The sequence below is a fragment of the Oncorhynchus gorbuscha genome, linkage group LG01 (genome assembly GCF_021184085.1).
Source record: "Oncorhynchus gorbuscha isolate QuinsamMale2020 ecotype Even-year linkage group LG01, OgorEven_v1.0, whole genome shotgun sequence".
In the NCBI taxonomy this organism is placed as follows: domain Eukaryota; kingdom Metazoa; phylum Chordata; class Actinopteri; order Salmoniformes; family Salmonidae; genus Oncorhynchus; species Oncorhynchus gorbuscha.
In genome coordinates this window covers 92,695,716-92,713,282 of record NC_060173.1, presented here as the reverse complement: position 1 = coordinate 92,713,282, position 17,567 = coordinate 92,695,716, and the positions used below count along the sequence as shown (strand labels likewise).

General features: G+C 43.0%; 1 protein-coding gene across 1 annotated transcript; it reads right to left on the bottom strand.

Moving 5' to 3' along the window:
* Nucleotides 1-3,478: 3,478 nt before the first annotated feature.
* LOC124046013 (terminal nucleotidyltransferase 5C-like) lies at nt 3,479-7,375 on the bottom strand. Its single transcript, XM_046365920.1, has 2 exons — nt 7,172-7,375; nt 3,479-6,367 (listed from the first exon to the last, which is right to left on the bottom strand). The coding sequence occupies exon 2, from the start codon at nt 6,343-6,345 to the stop codon at nt 5,164-5,166; it is 1,182 nt and encodes a 393-aa protein (XP_046221876.1). The 5' UTR covers nt 6,346-6,367; nt 7,172-7,375; the 3' UTR covers nt 3,479-5,163.
* Between the last annotated feature and the right edge of the window lie 10,192 nt (nt 7,376-17,567).

The window sequence follows — 17,567 nt, the reverse complement described above, 5'->3', positions numbered from 1 at the left end:
TTTCCAGCATTACGTATGGATGGATAGTTTGAACACTTTTTACCCAGTTCTTTAAACACAAAAAAAAAGTTGTGATTGATCAGGTTCACACTTCAAGGTATGAAAGCACTAGAATACCAAAATCTCACCAGAATCCAGATTGTTGGCTGACCTGCTCTGAGAGAATAGTGAAGTGAATACTGATGGATAGTTAGCCATTGGACTCTAGGTAGGCCCTGATGCTTCCAAGTGGTCCAATGCAGCATGTTGGGAAAACAATGTCCCGCCCATTAGAAAACCATTACATGGAACAGACCGCATCAAAATGAGTTAGTTCAGCAATTACAGGCGTAGGAATAAGACCTGAGTGTTCGTAACCATTTCCTTATTGTGATCGAAATGAGAAAAGAGGCTATAGACCAAGTTGCTTTAGTCTAATAATATATATTTTTTTACTACACATGAAGTTGAGGAACAAGTTAGCTTAACTAAGGCAACAAAACATGCACACAATGTACCCACTGACACACATCTCAAAGTGCAACCAAACATTTTAAAACCTAAACACAAAACACATTTAAAAATGGTAAGAATTTACAGAATAGCAACACCATTACTCTGACAACATTTGGGATTCAATACTTTATTTAAATGTTGTTTTTCCCTCTTCAAACACATTTTCCTGATGTACATTTCTATCCAAGAGGAAAACTAAAAGGTAAAAGTGCTGAAATGAAATAGTATAATGATATCAACATCATAATCAGAAAGCTGACAGCTCTTTGCCATTAAACCATTTCAAAAAATAAAATGTGCAAGAATTTCATATCTTTAACTTAACTCACATCCACAGTCATCCTCATACACACACAAAAAAACATCTGCTGTAAAATTCCACAACTCTTAATGCAAAAATAGCAAAGAGCTTCAAAAAGGGATCATCACTTTCCAAAAAGATAAGACTTGCTCTTTGAAAAATCACCCCCCCCCCCCCCCTAAATCCAGACAATCGACAATGGAGGGGACCATAACGCAAAATCACATGGAATTACAGCAGACAAGAGGGGCAAAAATAGGACAAACATCACTTGCACCATCCATGAAACATACGACCCCAAATATGGGCAGCGATATATCATGTAGCCAAGCCTGGTCACACCCATTGTTATCTAGGGGGAGCATACAGAACACTCATCTCTGTTTACAATTGATAAATAGGCACACATTCCCAGTTAGGATAAAGACAGACCACAATAACCATAACACATTCAGGCAGGGTAAGGGACACAGACACAGAATTTACACGAATTCAATATCAGTGAGTCTACAACCCTGGTTCTGGAGAGCTACTGAGCTGCTGGTTCTGGCTCAAAGCTCAATTGAGTTATCACTTTGCATGGTGGTAAACATTTGTGGGAATGACTGACAGCTCCTCTCCACCTGAATTATGAAGTAATGCTGTGGAAAAAAAGTGACTCATCAGAACCAAGGTTAAGACCATCGGCTCCAAAACACAAGCTTTCACAAATTAAAAATGGTCTCAGGGCAGAGACAGATGAGAAGTCTTCTCTAATATACACCAGAGAGAGAGACAAATACCAAGTATAGGAATCTGGTGGCCAAGATGGGAGCACAATTCAAAAACAAAAACGTTCCAAGGTTCAAAAAGTTCACACCCCAGCCTTCAAAAGTCTGAAACAGCCCTTCAACACATTTAACCTCCCTGAGAACCAGCTCACCGCCAACATACAGTCTCCTCCATAGCTTATGTACAGGTACACTCTCCACTAGCTGGGTATGGAGTAAGACAAGGCTCTAAAGTGCTTCCATTGAGTGGGGTGTACAAGTCATTTGACGCCAGACAGTTATGTATGGCTTGTCATTGCACTAGCTGCAGGTGTTGCTTTGGTTTTGATAAATTGAAGGGGAGGGAGGTGGGGGCAAAAAAAATAAATGCAGACAGAACATGACAAATAATTACTGGAATGACTAGACAGCTAAGTTTCAAAGTATGGTTTGGGGTTGGGCTTAAGAAAAACACTTCATGACACCAAAAAAAAAAAAAACACAAAAAAAAGTCTACATACATAATTCAATGGGAGTGTCTCAACCCATAAACGAAAAATAGAATTCAACCAAACGCAAATTTCATAGTAACTAGTAGCAACTATTCTTAACTAATTCTCTCTTCTCCCACCCACAAAAAAAAACATATCCCACCAAATGTAAAGGCACTTAAGTGCTTAGTTGCTGGTTCAGACTTTGGTCCACACCGAATGTGCCCACATGGTGGCTAAGCTAAAGCTAACCCAGGTTAAAATTGTCCCATTGCCACCCACAAAATAAATTGCTGTTCTGTGACCCAGCACACAAGATGGTGAAAAATATATATATTACATAGATAATGTTATGAATATGAACACCGGTTCAAAAATTGCATTCATGTGTTATTTTTAAAAATGTATAAAAAGAAAAAAAAAAAAAAAAAAAAAAGGACGTTGGTTACTTTTGTTGCACACAGAACTATTCATGAGTTCAGTGTTTGTCCTTGCATAGGCTCAAGCAACACTGATCCAGATGAACCCCAAAACTATTAAATGTGTTTTAACCATGTACAGTCGTTCTCAGTTAATGTAAGACGTACAGCCTACAAGGGCCATCATTGCTGCTTGCCAAACTAAAGACAGCACATTTCCTAGCCAACACAGCTCTCAAAACATTCAAGGTTCCAACAGCTACATAAAGCAATTTAAACACCTTGGAACAGTTTCTTATCTCGTATTATTTTGTCCGTACATTGGTTTCTGCAAGCATGGACAACAGAAAGTGTTACTACTAACATGGCAACCTCCGTTGTTAGGGGAAATGAACCATAATGACCTGATTGAAATTGTACCATTGATTTATAATATTTAATGAATGTGTTGTTTCCTGGGTCACAATGCCTTTTCTGAAGCCTTTATTAGTGGGTGGCCCTTGGACTAAAAGCAGTGTCCACGTTTAGTTTGGGCTGCTGAGCCAGCTCAACGTGCCCCGACCCATGACAGTGACCCGCTCCAGAGACCATGCCGACCCTCCCCCCCCAGGCCTGTGAACGTGGGGCAGATAACCACATCCTAGCTCTTATCTGGATGTGCATGTTAGTTTGCACAAGTTGATAGAGCAGCAGCTGGCACCTAGGGAGTGTAAGCAGAGTAGAGGGACAGGGAGCAGGCTGCTGGCACTTACACAAGGAGTTCAAGAGCAAGTTAGCATTTCTGTGTTGGAGAGCCAACCCGGGGGGGGGGGGGGGGGGGGGCAGGAGGGCAAACGGTTGAGTCACTGCTGCTCATCCATCAGTGAAAGCAGTGTTGCCTTCAAGGTCCAAAAATAAGTCCCTGGGTTTGGACAGAAATACTTAAGGCGAACAGTTGGCTCACTAGACTGGAAATTAAAATTGTCAGGTCAGTAGAAAAGGAGATGGGGGTGCAATTTCTAAATGGGTTTTAAAGTTTAATTAGGGTGAGGGGGGGGGGGGGTACTCGGATGCCTGTCGTACAGCAGAGTACAACTTCTGCCATGTAAATCAAGACGCGTGAGGTCCAAAATGGGAACGGAATTCCAGACACTTACATTTCGTTGAATGTGCCAGGCAGGCAGCAGTGCTCCCCTATCCTCCCATGACCAGAAAAGGGTTCACACCTGCCCCCTGCAAACCCTTACGGGGTGGTGGAGGGGGAAGTGAGTCAGCCCCCACGCATAAGGTTGCCGTCACACACTGGCACAACCTCGCCATTCTCTACCTTACACTCCCTCCCCACTTTAATTGTTGGCTGCAGTTACAGCAATTGGCTGACCTGCACCAGACTGGGATCCCATTTCAGGCCACTGCCTGCAAAGGAAGGCCTGCAAGGGGTTCCAGGGCCCCGCCAAGTGGGGCTCCTTTTAAGGGAAAGGACAGTCTCTCCCTGACTTTCAGACTAGACTCCAGAAAGAGGGAGCTGAAGGCCCTGTCTTGTTCTCCAAATGAGCTTACAGTACAGACCCCACCACATGGACCGTAAACTCTGACATCTGAGTGGTCACTGCTGCACCAATGTTTTGGAAGAGGTTTAAAAGAAAAGAATAGCAACTCCCCACAACATACATTAGCCACAATCGGTGAGCAAAAAGGCCCAAAACACTGTATGGTGTGCTTCTCAATACTCATTCATGGCTTCCTTTGCTAGGCTCCTTTCAAGCATTACCACAAACAGGTGAAAGGTTTGGATAGGCAGTCTACATTTCTACTTGACCCGTTGCATGGAGGAGAGGATACTAGGGAGAGGAAGCCACTTAACACTATTGAGATGCACCCTATATAGTATGAACTATTGTCTATACATAGTATTGGCTGAACAGATTTAGGAAGGAGGCTAGTCACAGCAGAAAATAAAATACAAATTCTCTCTACAAAGTCTACAGAGCACAGGCACTCTGGGCAGCACTGTGCTAGTGATATTGGGTCAGATTACCTTTCCTTTTTTACACCTTGGCTTTAAAAACAAAATGAGCCACTCCTCTGCCTCCAGTTTAGGTTGGATGCCTTCTAAGTGAGATGGGGACAGTCATCTCACTAGTAGAAAATTCCTCAAAACACTGATGAGCAATCCCATACTGCTCATCAGTGAACTAAACATTGATGTCATCTCAGGATTACCTTTTACACTTTGTGCTTCACATCTCTTTAGTTAACCATTTTTTTTTTGACAATTTTTAACTTTTTTTTTTCTTCAATACACACAGAAGCAAAACCCAAATAAACTTCTAAATATTAGTTTCCCTTTCTTTGAAGATGGACCAAATACACTTAACATGTGGGCACCAAGTAGAACTCATTCTTGAATCAGGACGTTAATTTGAAGCCAATTTTCTCATTAGGGGAAACAAAAAAAAAAACATTAATCTGAGAAAAGGCAAGAAAATATAATCAAAATAACACTTAAAAAATATCACTTGATCCAATGATCTTGACACCTCTGTAGATAAGGAATGAGAAAGGAGAAGGGAGACCAAAATAAAAACTAAACACTTGGCCATTTAAATATATCCTTTATGACTACAGAGCGAAATTTATTTTTTGGGCATTTCTATTTTTTTGGGCACATCTGACTTCTCTTTTTTTCCCCCCTTTCTCAAAGCAGCAGTCTTCGGGTTATATGGGTCTCAGTTACATGGCAGCCATGTTGGAATATTCTGGTTACACGAGGCAACGTAGTAGTTGCTGAAGTTGTGGTCTCGGACGTAGGGTGCCGGCTGGTAGTAGCAGGTGACACTGGATGCGTCTGGGATGGCGTTCTGCTCAGCCAGCACCCTGAAGGCTGTCAGCGAGATTAGGTTAAGGGTCTGCCGCCTCTCGTGGCCCATGAGGCACACCGTGCTCTCGTTGACAACACGCCGCAGGATCATGAGGTAGTCATACTTGCTCTTCTCCTCACCCACAAAGTGACTCTGTAAGTAGGCTTCCAGCTTCCGTTGCTGCTCACCAATGTCGGGGAAGTCGATGAAGAAGCGGGAGCACATATAACGCTCCAGGCCCTTGAACTCCTCCTCCGAGGTAGGCCGGAAGTCTCTCACCAGTAGGTTGCAGTACTTGAGAAGGCCACCGCCACGGATCTCCTCCGGCCGCTTGGTGGCGATCAGTTTGTTCATGAGGTGGTCCAGAGACGCACCAAAGTCCCCGTACACGCTCTCACCCACCACAGTGGGGTGGAAGTGGCGAGACATAGGGTTCTCCGGCGAGAAGTCGTAAAAGGAGAGCAGCGAGTCCAACACGATCTGAAATGAATCCACGCTGAACTCAAACTGCCGGCGGATAGAGTCCACAAACTTCAGCTCCACGTTGCGCCCGTTGTTGTTGGAGAGGGAGATGAGGCTCCAGCGGTCCTGCTCTGTATACACCTTGACCAGCTTCTGAACATAGACCTCCTTTAGAGTCATGGGGGTGATCTTCTCCTTGTTCACCCCCTCAGGGAGGAAGTCCAGCAGAGTGCCCAGCACCACATCTTTGACCAGCTGGAACCCTGACTCCAGGGGCAGGTCCACCCTGAAGATGATGTCCAGGTCCTTGTAGCTCCAGCCAATGTCCTGCACCAGCACATGGCTGGCTGTAGAGCCGTTCAGACGGACGTCTTTCACTTTAATTCCCCTTAGCTCCAGACGGGTGCGCACCATCTGAACAATGTCTTTCAGCCGCACCTCCAGGGTTGGGAAGTTCCCTCGGCCGTGGACCGGCACCACTGCTGTCAGGACCTCATTGAGACGGCCCACCTGGTCCCAGCTCAGCACACTGTGGGACACACTCTCACTAGTGGAAGTGCTCATTCTGGACTCTGCCTTGTTAGCCATCTTCTAATTGTCTTTAAATTAACTAGGACAGAACAACAACAAAATTAGTTTATGAGTACCAAAAATAACAGTCGTTTCTGTCCACAGAACATGCATGGCATGTCTGTGAGGAGATGCCAAAAGAGAATGCACTGGAATTCCAGCCTTTGATCACTAGCTACTATGAGGCCTCCTGAACTTCTAGAACAGTGAGAATGTTTTCAACTCGAGAACTGAGCAGCAGAGTAAAACAGAAAGGTGCTGGAGAGCAAATCATTTGGAGGTCACAAACATCGTGCTCTAAATTATTTTATATTTTCCTAATCAAACAATATTTTTTAGATGTTAGGATTTTAACTAGCTACCTAACAAATTAACATTTCAAGGGGGAAGATTATTTTTAGGAATACATGTGCGAAATATTTACATTTGGGGAAATAACAGGCATGAATAAATCGCCCTCGCTAACTTTACAATAATTTGACTTAACTGGCTAATTCCACATTTTTACAGCACGCGCCCGTGAAACGGGTTGAACGTGGAAGTGGAAAGAACAAGTTCGTGCAAATACAATAACTATTTCTAAAACGCACTTCACCAATTCGTTAGATGGCCACAGGAAACGACGCGAAAGGGTTACAAGATAGAAAACTACAGCGTGTAAAATTGATACCTAAACCAATTGTTTTTTTTAAACAGGTAAGAAGTGAACTGCTGGCGAGCCTAGCTAAAGTTTACATCTCACAAACAGGCAAATCAAAACGTTTGGTAAATCGCATCAACTACCTAGATGAAAAGGGTTATAGTCAGAAGTACACACAGAATGAGCTATGAAAATTATACATACGGTTATGAAGGTATCCTCTCAAGGCATTCAAATTACACAATTAGAAAATGTTAGCGGAGGAAACGTGCAGACACTTCCATAAATCCAGTCGTGAGTCTTACACTAAAATGTCAGTGCCTGTAAGTGCGCATCTACTAAAAGAAACGCCTTCTTATATGCTGAAGAGCAACTGGCTGAACAGCCCTCCACGTCGCACTACACCATCCCAGCCCAGCACTTTAAAACACGTTCCCTATTCACAAAAATCTAACGAGATTCAGATGAGTCAATTAAAATGCGAATACAAAATATATACCATTAATCGAACTTCTTAATAATTCTGTAGCATTGACAGACTTGGCATTTTCTAACAACTAGATAGCTAGTCTTTCTATTTCATTATATTAATGCGCTGAGCGAAGCCCTTGATTGGCTAGAGAGGTTTTTGTGTTGCCAGGTTACCAGAAGCGTCTGCTGCCTTCATTCGAATGCTGTCGTTGGATGATTTGGTTTCGAGGTTGACAAAAAAAATTGACACGTTTAACACATTTAACAGAGATGTGATACTTTTGCTGCAATCTAATCTCCTAAACACAACTCAGTTCTTCCTTTTTGAACTGTTATGTTTTACAGAAATGTTTAGCAGGGCATGGATTTGCAATTAGTGAAAACTCTCAACCTTGTTTCGTTGGTAATCTATTTGAAAAATTATAGCCTTATACTAAAATGGATTAAATAAATTGTTTTTCCCATCAATCTACACACAATACCCCATAATGACAAAGCGAAAACAGGTTTTTAGAAATACCTTATTTACATAAGTATTCAGGACCTTTGCTATGAGACTCGAAATTGAGCTCAGGTGCATTGCTTGCTGTTTGGGGTTTTAGGCTGGGTTTCTGTACAGCACTTTGAGATATCAGCTGATGTACGAAGGGCTATATAAATACATTTGATTTGATTTGATCCTGTTTCCATTGATCATCCTTGAGATTTTTCTACAACTTGATTGGAGTCCACCTGGGGTAAATTCAATTGATTGGACATGATTTGGAAAGGCACAAACCTCTCTATATAAGATCCCATAATTGACTGTATGTCAGAGCAATAATCAAGCCACGAGGTCAAAGGAATTGTCCGTAGAGTTCCGAGACAGGATTGTGTCATGCCACAGATCTGGGTAAGGGTACCAAAACATGTATGCAGCATTAAAAGTCCCCAAGAACACAGTGGCCTCCATCATTCTTAAATGGAAGACTTTGGAACCACCAAGACTCTTCCTAGAGCTGGCCGCCAGGCCAAGCTGAGGAATTGGGGAGAAGGTCCTTGGTCAGGGAGGTGACCAAGAACCCAATGGTCACTCTGCCAGAGCTCCAGAGTTCCTCTGTGGAGATTGGAGAACTTTCCCAAAGGACAACCATCTCTGCAGCACTCCACCAATCAGGCCTTTATGGTAGAGTGGCCAGACAGAAGCCACTCCTCAGTAAAATGCACATGACAGCCCTCTTGGAGTTTGCCAAAAGGCACCTAAAGGACTCTCAGACCATAAGAAACAAGAGTCTCTGGTCTGATGAAACCAAGATTTAACTCTTTAGCCTGAATGCCAAGCGTCACGTCTGGAGGAAACCTAGCATCAACCCTACGGTGAACCATGGTGGTGGCAGCATCATGCTGTGGTGATGTTTTTCTGCGGCAGGGACTGGGAGACTAGTCAGGATTGAGGGAAAGATGAACGGAGCAAAGTACAGAGAAATCCTTGATGAAAACCTGCTCCAGAGCATTTAGGACCTCAGACTGGGGTGAAGGTTCACCTTCCAAAGGGACAACGACCTTAAGCACAAAGCCAAGACAACACAGGAGTGTCTTCGAGACAAGTTTCTGAATGTCCTTGAGGGGCCCAGCAAGAGCCCGGACTTGAACCCGAGCGAACATCTCTGGAGACACCTGAAAATAGATTTGCAGAGATGCTCCCCATCCAACCTGACAAAGCTTGAGAGGATCTGCAGAGAAGAATGAAAGAAACTCCCCAAATACAGGTGTGCCAAACTTGTTGCGTCATACCAAAGAAGACTGGAGGCTGTAATCGCTGCCAAAGGAGCTTCAACAAAGTATTTAGTAAAGGGTCTGAATTCTTATGTCAATGTTATACTTCAGTTTTTTATTTGTATTTTATACATTTGCAAACATTTCTACAAAAACAGTTTTTGCTCTGCCATTATGGGGTACAGTGTGTAGATCAGAAAAATAAGGAGAAAAACAACAACAATCCACATTAGAATAAGGCTGTAACACAAAAAAAATGTGGAAAGAGTCAAGGGGTCTAAATACTTCCCGAAAGCACTGTACTGACTTTTTCATAACTGGGACAAATAAAATAATAATAATAATAATATAATAATATATTTTAAAAAATCAACAGCTGCATCCTTTAATTTTTCACGGAAGAGTTGGAATCCTGTGAAAAGGGCAGATTCAAATTTAAGCCACAAAGAACAGCCTGTTGTGTTTTGCAGGAAACGTGACCTCAAGCTGCAGCTGGCTAGCTATTGGCCCTTCTAGGTCAATAGAAAGACCTCTGAGAAAAGCTGTATGTAGGAGCCTGCTTCAGGGTAGGTTCCAACTTAACATACTCCTCTCATGATGCACTTTCCATAGAACTTTTGGTTTTGATAATGTATGACAGGGGAGGGGGAATTCAAAGAAAGGAAACAAATAATTAACTTGGTTTTCTGTGTGTGTGTGTGTGTGTGTGTGTGTGTGTGTGTGTGTGTGTGTGTGTGTGTGTGTGTGTGTGTGTGTGTGTGTGTGTGTGTGTGTGTGTGTGTGTGTGTGTGTGTGTGTGTGTGTGTGTGTGTGTGTGTGTGTGTGTGTGTGTGTGTGTGTGTGTGTGTGTGTGCGTGCGTGTGGGTGAGATTGGGCTGCTGCAGGGGTTAACCTTCGGGGTAGGAAACGCAGTAGAACATTAGTCAATGGAGAAGAACAGTCCCCCTCATCTGGTGAATCAGCAGACTCACAGCCAACAGTCAGAAGGAGAACTGATGGGCCATGAGATGTGAAACCAGGGGAATTCCCGTCTCTCTCTCTCCCTCTCTCTCTCTCTCTCTCTCTCTCTCTCTCTCTCTCTCTCTCTCTCTCTCTCTCTCTCTCTCTCTCTCTCTCTCTCTCTCTCTCTCTTCCTCTCTCTTACAAGGAGTTTCAGGGGGGACAGAGGGAATGAGAAAAAAAAAAAATATATATATATATATATAGAGAGAGAAGAGAGAGAGAGACAAATAGAGATAGAGGAAGAGAGAGAGAAGAGACAAATATTGAGCACATTTTGCCAAAGCATTAATGTTACAACTGAGAGAAACTTCCAAAGAAAGCGAATGAGGCGATTATGTGCTGAAGACGGCAGCCAAGGGCTCACAGCCACGCTGCATATTATACTCAAATCTGTTTGACAGTAGGAGTGACTCACGACAGAATAGAACAGAGCTATTACACGCAGTCAAACGTGGCACATGAGCTGTACAAAAACATTTAAGGGAAAGACTCAACTGAGAAAATACAAAAATAGATGTACACTATCATTACATGTCTATGGTATGACTACAGTACATTTCAATAATGCACACTCACTGACGCATTTATCTCTTTGTTACTGGAAAAAGTGGTGACACAAAGTGACTAATAAGATATCCTACTGTCTATCCCTCTGTTTTTCTTTCTTATCTTCTTACCATTTGATTTGAATTGTTGCCCAATGGGAAATTGAATTCTACTATGCAGTAGGCCTACATCTACACACGTTCTCTGCATTTGTCTGTGCAGGTGCTGGCAGTGCTAAGTGGTTTCTTAAAGTGTAGTTTCTCTGAAGCAGAATCTTCACATTGTGCAACAGCTTGAGTGTGAGGTGCTGTAAGTAAAAGTGGAGTTCCCCGCAGCTTAAGAAGATTTGTGTTTCTTTCCTCTCTGGAGTTTCACATCAATTTTGCACCTGGTTCTTTTCGCTTGGGACCACACACACGCACACAAACACACACTCACACCTTTATTTAACTAGGAAAGTCAGTTAAGAAAAATTCTTATTTACAATGACAAATGAACCCAGCCAGACCCGGACGACGCTGGGACAATTGTGCGCCGCCCTATGGGACTCCCAATCACGGCTGGTTGTGATTCAGCCTGGAATCGAACCAGGGTCGGCAGCGTAGTCTAGTGGTTAGAGCGTTGGACTAGTAACTGGAAGGTTGCAAGTTCAAACCCCCGAGCTGACAAGGTACAAATCTGTCATTCTGCCCCTGAACAGGCAGTTAACCCACTGTTCCCAGGCCGTCATTGAAAATAAGAATGTGTTCTTAACTGACTTGCCTGGTTAAATAAAGGTAAAATAAAAAAATTAAAAAAGGGTCTGTAGTGACGCCTCTAGCACTGAGATGCAGTGCCTTAGACCGCTGCCCCAATTGGGAGCCCTACACATACACACACATACAGAGCGGGAGTGTGTGTAGCAGGATGAATGTGTGTGTATGGCATGAGGAGTGTATATAGCAGGAGTGTGTGACGAGAGGATTGTGTGTATAGCAAGAGGTTTGTGTGGGGCAAGAGAAGTGAGTGTGTGGCAGGAGGAGTAAGTGTGTATGTGTGTGTTTTGCCGTATTGACAGGTAGACACAGTGTTGAAATGTAGAAACAGTGTTGAGGTAGAAAAGTAGAAACAGTGTTGAAATGTAGAAACAGTGTTGAAATGTAGAAACAGTGTTGAGGTAGAAACAGTGTTGAAAAGTAGAAACAGTGTTGAGAGGTAGAAACAGTGCGGAGATGTAGAAACAGTGTGGAGAGGTAGAAACAGTGCTGAGAGGTAGAAGCAGTGCCACCTGCTGCTGTTGGGCCCTGTGCCAAGGGGATGTGACTCACTGTCCATGCCACGGATGGGTAGGCAGGGGCCATTAACACATTAAACACACGCTTGCACACACATACACACCATGAACAGACACGCACAGCAGCAATTAAAACCACACAAACACTCTTCTGCACAGTACACACACTCTTTATTATGGTGGGAATCAAACCAGTAAGTATAAACACACACACACACACACACACACACACACACACACACACACACACACACACACACACACACACACACACACACACACACACACACACACACACACACACACACACACACACACACACAGCTGCCATTAACTCATGAAACACTCCAGTACGTTTGCCGATGTCCATGCAAATGTTGTCTCTCTGCAGCGTGACTCATGCAGTATCACATTGATAACTCAGCACTTCCTCTGACATCATCAGCAACCCCCAGGTCCTATTGATTCTCAGTGGCAGTAAAAAAAAAACATCTTCAGGTAGCCCTCTGGAGAGGATCCTCCTACAAACACACAGGCGTGAAGCAGGGAGCCTCTTCCTGAGGACTCCAATCTACATAACGGAAAAAGCCCTGGGCTGCGTTTAAGATCTAAAGCCAGCGGGTTATGGGCTACGGATTCAGAACGGGTCTTGTTGAAGAGGGCAGGAGTTTTCACTTTCATCTTCTCTAGGTACAGTGAATTGAGAAAAAGTGCTTTCAAATAAAGCTCGACCTGAGAGGAAGTGCTGTTTTTTGAATTAGTTGATCTGGATTCTGGAACTAACTAATTCTATGTGTTAATAATACTACTCTCGTGGTTTTATAATGGAACATACAGTATAGGACATTCTGTAGTGGGATCCCTCAGTGACATTTAACACTGACTAGGTCAGAGACAACATGTTCATCAGGTTCCACTGAAGTGCCTTCTGACTGCTATAGACCCTCTCCTTGCTCAGCAATTACTGTTTAATAGAGCACAGCTGAAAATAAATGTGTCTGTCACTCTCCATGAAGACATAGCCAAGTTAAGAAAGTGCAGAGGCTGAGGTTACAGAGCCATGAGGTAATCCAGGGGTCAACATACTTACAGTGCTGTGCAATTGCAGGGCTGACCTGAGTGTAGGCTGTAAGGCTTCCCCCTGAACTGAACTTAATGGGGTGTTGAATGAAAGTGAGGGGTCTGAGTTGAAAGAGGTGCATCCGTTTGTGGGTGAATGTTGTCTTTTACTGAAAGGATCCTCTTGTTATCACTGGTGTGAAAAGTCACCTAACGCAAGACTCAATGTTGATTTGTCTGTGATGACAGTGGTTTCTAATCCCCGTTACATTGGGAGTGACCCATGTAAATATTTTGAAGTCATTTTTCTGACCCATGAGGTAAAGAAAATCAGACTTTCTAGCAAAACCCGTTTTAACTTAACTTAAGCCACAACCCAAAAGGGATCAGTCCCCAGTCCCGACTCTTCATTTGAGAGAGCAGAGGTTGACACTTTCTAAATGATCATCACAAAGCAAGCATGGTCCCATAAACTTTTGCGTTATGGGGACTTCATTTGAGTGTTACCAACTTTATTGGGACACGTCTGTGTGTTACTAGACCTATTGCATTGTTTCATATTCACCTTCACGTTTTCCAGTGACCTCTCCAAGCTGTTTAAAAGAGAGGGTCAGTTTTTCCACGAGAGAAAGATTCTCCATCCTTGATCTTTATCCCTTCCCCTTTCTTTCTCCCTGCCCATATACCCTTTGCCTCCATCTCCCATCCATCTTATCCCTGTTCTTTTCTACCCCATTTCCTCACTATATCGCCCTCTCCCTCCTGCTCTCCTTCATTTTGGATCCCCTCTTTCCTAACATACACATACATTTTTGTAGGAGACTGAGGCCAGATAAACACTAGGATGACTAATAACATAAACACAGCAGGAACTACATGCCCAATCCCTCAGTGTTTCCCAAATATCTCTGACACTAATACACTTAACATGTTTTACACATTACTAGGCATGAATAATATTAATTGTAAACATGTCTATACAGTAACAGCGCAGCAGGAGAGCAAATCGTTACTGAACGTTTGATACAAATCAGCTTGGTAGTTGTCCATCATATTGCACAGGGATGGGCAACTCCAGCCCTATGGAACGGACTGGTTTCACACTTTCCGCCATCCCTAGCAAGCACAGCTGATTCAACTAATTGCTTTCTAAAATGAAGATCGTGATTAGTTGATTATTGGAATCAGGTGTGTTAGCTGTGTCTGAGGCAAAAGTGTGACACCAATCAGGCCCCCAAGGACTGGAGTTGCCCATATTTGACTTCGCGCAATAGTGTGTTTACCATTCAGTGGTATTGCAACAGAGAGAGTAGCACCATGTATCTGACTATTCTGACCATGTGATCTTTAAAAAATATATGAACAATACTCTCTCATTACATGGAACCTCCACAGCCCTACATGACATGTTGGCTAAACTGTTTTATCTGGTTCTTCGATAGATGGAACAGACAAGGTTAACTTTTCTATACAAGTAAAGACCAACAAAATACAACCAATTACATGGAATGTGCACAGGCTCCATGATGTCAAAAGAAAACATATTGTTCTTGAACATTTAAAGAGATTGTCAGCAGATGTGGTTTCCTTCAAAAAAGGAGAAATTGAATATTTAAAGAAGAACTGGGTTGGAGAGGCCTATGCTGCTACCTACTGTAGGAACAGCAGACGGATAGGTATCCTGATAAATAAGAATACACCTTTCCCTTATAGCCCAGCACACAGACCAAAATGCAGTTTTCTAATGTTAAATTGTAATTTACATAATGAAAAATACACATTGATTTCATTGTATATCGCCCCAGGGGCAATTTAGGTGTTTATAGATATAATTCAAGCTATATTAGATCAAATCCAGACAGGAACTATTATTTTAGCAGGCAACAAAAATCACACATTTGACACGTTAGACAGACACAGTATTAAAAAAAGGCAAATTCAAGGAGTCTCTAAAGAAGCTGAAAAAGGTCATATCTACAAATAATAATAATAAGAAACCTGGAGATTACTATTCCCAACTACAAAAGACTACTCATTATTTTCTCAAAGTAAGAAAAGCTATTCAATAATTGTCTACATTTTTATTTCCAAGAATGCACTCAATAATTTACTGGGTTAAAAAATCTATGACATCTCGATATCGGGTCATTCTCCTGTATCATGCTTTATTACACCAACAGAAAATGCACTTAGTGACAGAATACCTTAAATGTATTATATTCAGTGCATTAGGAAAGTATTCAGACCCCTTCCCTTTTTCCACATTTTGTTACAGTACAGCCTTATTCTTAAATGGATAAAAAATAATCTAAACAATCTGTACACAGTACTCCATAAAGACAAAGTGAAAACAGTTTGTTTGACTTTTGTGTAAATGTATTAAAATAAAATAAAACAGAAATACCTTGTTTATTTAAGTATTCAGAACCTTTGCTATGAGACTCAAAATTAAGCTCAGGTGCATCCTGTTTCCATTGATCTACAACTTGATTGGGGTCCACCTGTGGTAAATTCAATTGATTGGACATGATTTGGAAAGGCACACACCTGTCTCTATAATGTCCCACATGCACTGTCCCATAGTTGACAGTTCATGTCAGAGCAAAAACCAAGCCATGAGGTCAAAGAAATTGTCTTAGCGCTCCAAGACAGGATTGTGTCGAGGCACAGATCTGGGGAAGGGTACTGTACCAAAACGTTTCTGGAGCATTGAATGTCCCTAAGAACACAGTGGCCTCCATCATTCTTAAATGGAAGAAGTTTAGAACCACTAAAACTCTTCGTAGAACTGTCCGCCTGTCCAAACTGAGCAATCGGGGGAGAAGAGCCTTGATTAGGGAGGTGAACAAGAACCTGATGGTCACTCTGATAGAGCTCCAGAGTTCATCTGTGGAGATGGGAGAACCTTCCAGAAGGACAACCATCTCTGAAACACTCCACCAATCAGGCCTTTATGGTAGAGTGGCCAGACGGAAGCCACTCCTCATTAAAAGGCACGTGACAGCCAGCTTGAAGTTTGCCAAAAGGCACCCAAAGACTCTCAGACCATGAGAAACAAGATTCTCTGGTCTGATGAAACCAAGATTGAACTATTTGGCCTGAATGCCAAGTGTCACATCTGGTGGAAACCTGGCACCATCCCTATGGTGAAGCATGGTGGTGGCAGCATCATGCTGTGGGGATGTTTTTCAGCGACAGGGACTACAGTGCCTTGCGAAATTATTCGGCCCCCTTGAACTTTGCGACCTTTTGCCACATTTCAGGCTTCAAACATAAAGATATAAAATTTTATTTTTTTGTGAAGAATCAACAACAAGTGGGACACAATCATGAAGTGGAACGACATTTATTGGATATTTCAAACTTTTAAAACAAATCAAAAACTGAAAAATTGGGCGTGCAAAATTATTCAGCCCCCTTTACTTTCAGTGCAGCAAACTCTCTCCAGAAGTTCAGTGAGGATCTCTGAATGATCCAATGTTGACCTAAATGACTAATGATGATAAATACAATCCACCTGTGTGTAATCAAGTCTCCGTATATATGCACCTGCACTGTGATAGTCTCAGAGGTCCGTTAAAAGCGCAGAGAGCATCATGAAGAACAAGGAACACACCAGGCAGGTCCGAGATGCTGTTGTGAGGAAGTTTAAAGCCGGATTTGGATACAAAAAGATTTCCCAAGCTTTAAACATCCCAAGGAGCACTGTGCAAGCGATAATATTGAAATGGAAGGAGTATCAGATCACAGCAAATCCACCAAATCTGTCCAATAAATGTTGTTCCACTTCATGATTGTGTCCCACTTGTTGTTGAGTCTTCACAAAAAAATACAGTTTGAAGCCTGAAATGTGGCAAAAGGTTGCAAAGTTCAAGGGGGCCGAATACTTTCGCAAGGCACTGTAGGAGATTGGTCAGGATCGAGGGAAAGATGAACGGCGCAAAGTACAGAGAGATCCTTGATGAAAACCTTCTGGTAACGGGTGTCACCGGAAGGATGAGACCAAGGCGCAGCGTTCTTTGAGTTCCACATAATTTATTAACAAAGTGAAACTTTAGAAAAGGCAAAACAATAAAGAATACAACGACCAGCTTCGTTGTGCAAGCTACTGCACACAAACAAAGAACAAGATCCCACACAGAAGGAGGGAAAGGGCTGCCTAAGTATGATCCCCAATCAGAGACAACGATAGACAGCTGCCTCTCATTGGGAACCACACCCTGCCAGAAACAAAGAAATAAAGAACATAGAATTCTTATAGGGGATGGCCTGGGTGGGCATCTATCCGCAGTGTTGCGGGACGTAGAGCCCGCTCCACCTCTAGCTCACCCCACTTTGGTGGCGCCTCTGGTGCGGGGACCCTCGTCGCCGACTCCGGACTGGGGACCCTCGCTGCGTACCCCGGACTGGGGACCCTCGCCGCGGGCCCCGGACTGGGGACCCTCGTTGGTGGGCCCCGGACTAGGAACCCTCATTGCGGGACCCGGACTGGGG